The following is a 7036-nucleotide window of genomic DNA, read 5'->3' on the forward strand; positions in this document are numbered from 1 at the left end:
AAAATGGAATATTACTCAGCCATAAAGAGCGAGAGAATAGATTCATTCATAGGAAAATGGATACATATTGAAGATATACTCCTAAGTGAAATAAATAAGTCCCACATGTGTAAATACCAAATAGTTTCCCTGGTGTGAATATTCTGCAACAATGCATAAGATTCTAATAAGATTACTGACATTTAGAAATGGGAGGAAAGGAGCTAAAGGTGTAGGGAAGGTGTGATACGTAGGGGAAGAACAAAAAGGGAAAAGAAAAAAATGTGAGAGAATGAAAAGATGAAAATAAAGTGTTTGTAGATGGGGAGGGGAGGAGGGGGTGAAGGGAGGGCAGAGGTAAGGGGAAAAAATGAGAATCAAGACTTGCCATGTAAAGGTACATGACCCCAACAATGAATGTAACTGTACTGTATCCCTAAATGTACCAATAAACTCAATAAAAAAAAAATTCCAGTAAGTTAATTTGCAGATAACAACCAGATTCTAAAGACTACCTAGAACAACAGACTCCAAATAGCCAACACAATATTGAAGAACAAAGTCAGAGGACCGATACTACCTGACTTCAAACTATAAAGCCATAGTGATTAAAAGACTGCGGTATTGGTGAAAGAGCAGAAAAACAAATCAATGGAACAAATCAGAAAGCCTAGATATAGACTTACACAAATACAGTCTATTCATCTTAGACAAAAAGACAAAGGCAAATGACTACAGAAAAGATGCTTTTCAACAAATGGTTGGTGATGAAATAAATGGACATTCACTTGTAAGAAATCTTCACAGACTTTCTAATAATTAACTCAAAAAACATCTATAGAACTAAAAGTGAAATACAAAACTATAAAACACAGAATATGTAGATGGCCTTGGGTTTAGTGACAAGACTCTTTATATACTACCAAAGGTATGATCCATAAAAGAAAGCAGGTAAGTTGGAATTAAACTAAAAATTTCTGCTCTACAAAGAACACTTCAGAGAATGAAAAGACAAGTTGCAAAATGGGAGAAATTGGAAAACATTCATCTGGTAAAATACTTATATCCAAAATATATTCATAACTCAAACTCAACAAGATGAAAGCAAACATCTCAATTTAAAAAGGAAAAAAAATCTAAACAGAGACTAGATAACTCATCAAAAAGACCTACAGATGGCAAATAAGCATATGAATAGATACTCAAAACTATATGTAATTGGACAACTGCAAATTAAAAATAAGATACTACTTTGCATCTATAAGAATAGCTAAGATTCAAAACACTGAAAGTATTATATACAGATGAAGATGTAGAGCAACAGGAGCTTTCTTCATGGCTGATAAAAATATACACTGGGACAACTACTGTGGTAGGCAGTTTGACAGCTTCTTACAAAGCTAGACATAAGCTTCCATATGATCCAGCAATTCTACTTCTAAGTGTTTATCCAAACAAGCTGAAAACTTACATCCACATAAAAATTTGCATGTTTACAGCAGATTTTTTCTTAATTATCAAAATTTAGAAGCAACCAAAATATCCTCCAATAGGTGAGTGGATAAACAAATTGCAGGACATCCATATGATAGAATAGCATTCAGTGGTAAAAAGAAATAAGCTACCAAGCCATGATAAGACCAAAAGGAACCTTAAGTGCATTCAGCTAAGTAAGTCAATCTGAATACTATATAATTCCAACTACTGCATGTTATGTTCTGGAAAAAGCAAAACTATTAATAATCAAAACTTACCACAAAGAGAAGCTCAGGACCAGAGGGCCTCAATGGTGAATTCTATCAAATATTTAAAGAATTCACACCAATCCTTACAGAGGGATACTTCCCAACTCATTCAATGAGGCTAGTATTCCCTGATACTAAAACCAGAGAAAGGCATCACTAGAAAACTACAGACCAATGTCCTGAAAGGATACAGAAATAAAAATTCTCAATAAACACTAGCAAATAAAATCCCACAACATGTAATAAGGATTATATAATATAAGCTAGTTCAGAGAAAGCTGTAGAAGGAAAAAATGAGACTGAATTTTACAAATAAAGAAAAAAATTCCTTTTTCAAAATATCACTACATAAGACACACCAATGTTAGATTTGGAATTTTACTTGCAGATAACAGCCCCTTTTCTAGTTTTATGTTGCTTCTTAGAATTCTGTGTGTCCTTTTCCTATAACCCATATCCTAAAAGGAGAAAACTTTCTGGGATTCCCTATTTCTACAGATTCAACTCCTTACAGCTCAATCCTCATTCCCTGGCCCATCCAGAAAATTACTTTCTTTCATATCCAATGTTTCCTCTCAACACTCTCCTTCAAGTGTGCCATGTAAAACCTGGCTCCCTGGTGTCCTTGGGGAGCTGGCCACTTAGCTCAAAAATCATCAGGAAAAGTAACAAATGATGAGCTTCCTGAGTGTGTTTATACAACTGTTAGAACAAGTTGTGATGGAAAGCTAAGGACATTAAACTCCAGCTGAGGAAGAAGATTCAAAAACAGAGAGCCATAGGAGGTCTATAAAGCAGCAGAGCAGATATAGATGAATAAGAATGAAGCAGAACTCAAGAACTAGTGTATAGGTCGGGCCTAAAATAATATTAACTAATCAGAGTGGCTGACTTAAGATGGATTGAGATCATGTCAAAAGTTCTTTTTTAAGATTAAAATTATAATACTTACACAAGAATAGGAACTTGACATGGAGGACAAGGTAACGCGGTCTCAACAAATGCTGGTTCAGAAGGTTGCTCCCAAGGGCCTGTAGGTTGATGCTATGAGTAAAATGACAATTCAAAATCAGAAAGATTAAATTGTATGTCCTTTATAAGAATACAACAAAATAGTTCCCATGTATCCTCTGCTCAAGCAGGCATATCTTTTTCAAGTAATCAACAAATTGTTTTATTCTATCTCAATTACATCAGACTATCTTCCTTCACACATATTCCATAATACAGCAGATTCCAGTTTTTAAAAGGGAAAACAATGACAGTATAGCCTCCCTTGCCTCTTCTAAGCCAAAAGGAGAATGAGCAGCATACGGTAAACTCCAACAAATGTGCTAGTCAAACTAGTCTCCATTATGTTGTTGCTCATCACCTTGACATATGCGTCAGGGCTCAGTACTCCCAATGAATCTCTAAGAAAACTAAGAGATATCTATAACCTTTAACCACAAAATATGACGGAAGCCTGATAAATTCATCTAAATAATTATAACATGATTATCACACTGTATTTGCAAACATTTCCTTATTGAATGGTTTCTCTCCTCTTCTATACTATGAGCTCTTTTTTCTATGCTCGACATTGAACTTAGGACCTTATGCATGCTAAGTAAAGATCTAGCCTTTATACTAGGAACACTTTAAGAATCACATATTACGTCACAGACTTATATCATTGTCCTTAATCATTGTTTGTTGAATGACTAAATAAACCACGAAAATACATCCCACAGCAATGAACTGTCCTCTTCACACTGTCCTCTTACCCAGCCAGGCTGCTTTATTAATGCTTGGTCATGACATGAAGCTGGACACAAGTGACCACACTTCTCCAAAACTTTTTGGCACGGCTGATGGCATGGTGGACAGGGACCAAAGTGACAGCGATGTTTTTCTCGACTTGCATGGTGACATGTTGGTGGTCGACTAAATCAAAAGGGCAAATTTTTAAATTACTTTTGATCTCTGAACAATTACACTTGAAGTGCAAATATCTACTTATATATATCTTCTGAGTCCATGTAGAATGAGAATATTGTGAATATTAATATTTTAGTACTCTAAAGCAAAATTAAAATACTGAGAACATTAAAAATGGACACAAATTTAAAGTATAAGATACCAGACATAAGTCTGTCAGAGTTCACACCAACCTGCACAGCTCTTTGCATTTGGGTGGTTTTGTGGTTCTTTCTCGACCACAGGGCACTGTCACCTTTGCATTTCCACAATTGCACTTCACATCTACAGTTTCTGGGCATGGATAGCAACTGCCTAAAAAAGACACTTTGACACTTAGGAAGAAGTTACCTCAGTTACCAAATATCACCACTGGCAGAAGACTTGAGTTCAAACATGTGTAAATGCTGTACTACACATTTCCCAGAGTAACTCACTGAGCTCTCTTCAACTTTACCACCTCCCTCACAAAATAGGGGGATAGGTAACCACTGCACGTGTTTCACTCTCAAGGTCATTGGCGGAAAGTAAGATAACCAATGTGAAGCTCTGTAACATTAAGCAAATACAAATGTAAACTTACAGCTATTGTTAAATCTTACCTCTGTGGCAGACAGACGGACACTTATGGTTTCTGCATCCTAAAGTCCGTCCACAGTTTTGATCGCAAGGTGGACAGTTCCCAGGGCAACACTAAAGAGAAAGCAATATATAAAGAATAGATAATTTGAAAACCCACATGTAATATAATATCATTACAAGATATTCACAGAACTTATGGAAAGTAAAAGATACTTTTACTAAGAATGAAAATGAAAATATTCAAGAATATCAACATTCTTCTGCTAAGTAGACACCCTGTATTAAAAATTTCCAGTTTAAATAAACAATGATCTAGTAATAAAATCAAATTAAATTTTCTTGCCCTTCAGTTAATGACTCTTCTGACTTAAACTATTTGCATCAGATAATTTCATTTATTTTTCTATGCAGAGATTCACCTTAACCAAAGGAATACGTCTAATCAAATGCTACAGTCAATTTAAGAAACTGGCCTGGCTACTTTTATAAATTTAATTAAAACTATTTCAGTGTGTAAATTAGTTTGACAGTTACTGTCAAACCTTGGGATCAGAAACCAACTTATGAAAAGAAGCAGAGACAGGCTATTGGTACATTATCTATCTTTCTTGGTCACTTCTGATTTCTACTCAGTGAGAATACAACTACAACCTACAGTGAATTTCATTCAAGAACACTAGGCAACTACAGTACTGCCATCCTAACTCCTTATCAGACTTCTCATATACCCAGACTCTCAAAAGTACATACAGACTACAATTTGTATTAAAGAAACTTAGGGCTATAACTCTCTGAAGAACAGTGTTATATATATAAAAACAGTTCCAAACAAAATACAAATTATTGAAAAGCAATTAAAAGTCAACACTGTTGGGCTGGGGATTTAGCTCAGTGGTTCTGTCACCTGCCTCGCAAGCACAAGGACCTGAGTTCAATCCCCAGTACCAAAAAACAAAGAAACAAACAAAAGAAGTCAACACTGTTCATTCAATTAGATAATTACTGAGTAACTATATGCCTATCACTGCACCAGTGGCAGCAGAGGAAAACATTAGATGGTCTGTGTCTTAAATAAGCCTATAGACATCTCTGTTTCCAAATATGATTAGAAACAAAGTACAGGATTTATTCTCTTAAGTCAAACAATTACAAAACCAGACAAAAGATGAAATTAGCTTTCAGACATTAATTAGGCAGTAAAAGACAGCAATCCCTGAGAAAAGGCAAACCCACAAAATGAGCCCTGTAATGGCATCAGCTTAGAACTAGAGGTTCCCAGATTGCACAGAAGGAAGATCACAGACTGATAGTCTCAAGATGAACATACAAAACACCCAGTTCAGGAAAGCCAAGGTGGCTAGAATACACCTTGAGTCTGTCTGAGGACTGGTCTGCACATGTGTGAAAAGAAAATTACCATGAGAACTACTGGAAGGAAAGGCGAATTCCTAGAGGCTATAGAGGTCTGGAAATGGTTTATGCCCTATAAAGTGGAAGAACATCCTGAAACATAGGCATCAAGTGGAGTACTTCAGTTATTGCCTCAGTAGTGAGGCCATAATAATCCTAAACAAAGGGGTCGTCTGTTCACACCTAACAATATCAAGCCTGAAAAGGACAGAATGGTTTCTAAGTAACTGAATTTTATCCCAGAACAAACCTTAATATTTTAAGGCATACAAAAACCCAACATCCAAAAATATAAACTCACAATGTCCAAAATACAATAAAAAATTCCTGAGCAGAGCAAGCAGGAAAACATAATCCAATCAAAAGAAATATACACAGAAATGGAAGGGGATATAATCAGGAGACAAAGACATTAAAAGAGGTATTATAAATACATTAATTATATCATATACTAAAGACAGAGGGAAACATACAAAGCAAAAACATGGAGGATAAAAAAGATTCAAGTCCAACTTGTAGGGACGAAAATACAAACATCTAAAATGAAAAAACACAGGATAAAATAAAAAGCAGGCTACATAATGTAAATAAAATGGTGAAGTTAAAGACAAACTATATAAAATATGAAAATTAAAAACTAAAATAAAGCATTTGTGACTGTGGGACTCCACGCAACATATAAAACAAGTCATCAAGGTCTCAGAAGAAGACAAGAAAGGTAGAAGAAATATCCGATAAAGATCAAAACTTTTAAGAACCAGTGTTAACAATCACAGCCTCTTGGAATAAATGCAAACTAAAAGATAGCAGAGTACCATCTTCTAAGTAGGGCCTGGGAAGGAGGGTCAAACTAGAGTTCTATCGTTTTATGTTAGAATATCTTCACACAAGGGCTGGGGATTTAGCTCAGTGGTTCCAGCGCCTGCCTCGCAAGCACAAGAACCTGAGTTCGATCCCTGGTACCAAAAAAAAAAAAACAAAGAATATCTTCAGACAAAGCTGAAAAACTTCATAACCAGCACAAGAAATGTTAAAGGAAATCCTTTAGATAATAAAACAAAATGGACACCTGAATCTATACAAGAAATGAAAGCACCAATAAATACATATGATGATGAATATGAAAGAATTTTTTATTATTGTGTCAAATTCTCAAAAATTACTAAAGCAAAAACAAAAACTGGGATTTATAAAATGCATGGGTACAAAATGTCAGGATAGGTCAGGATAAAATATATTATTTTAAGGTTCTTAAAGAACTTCATAAAAGGGCCGGGGATTTAGCTCAGTGGTTCCAGCGCCTGTCTCACAAGAAAAACAAGGACCCAAAAAAGGTACCAAAAAAAAAAAAAAAAAAAAAA

The 7036-nt window shown here is 35.1% G+C and overlaps 1 protein-coding gene across 2 annotated transcripts in view; it reads right to left on the minus strand.

Annotated features, from left to right (window-relative positions):
- Nfxl1 (nuclear transcription factor, X-box binding like 1) overlaps positions 1-7036 on the minus strand; it is a 49687-nt gene that overhangs the window by 26288 nt on the left and 16363 nt on the right. For both annotated transcript variants that reach the window (XM_010640199.2, XM_010640198.2), the window contains exons 12-15: positions 4286-4376; positions 3878-3998; positions 3491-3650; positions 2677-2768 (exon numbers count right to left, since the gene is read on the minus strand). In XM_010640199.2, coding sequence (XP_010638501.1) covers positions 2677-2768; positions 3491-3650; positions 3878-3998; positions 4286-4376 — 464 coding nt within the window. The remainder of the gene's footprint in view (positions 1-2676; positions 2769-3490; positions 3651-3877; positions 3999-4285; positions 4377-7036) is intronic.

Source organism: Fukomys damarensis, unplaced genomic scaffold, assembly GCF_012274545.1.
Source record: "Fukomys damarensis isolate Sample0158 unplaced genomic scaffold, DMR_v1.0_HiC HiC_scaffold_35, whole genome shotgun sequence".
NCBI lineage: Eukaryota > Metazoa > Chordata > Mammalia > Rodentia > Bathyergidae > Fukomys > Fukomys damarensis.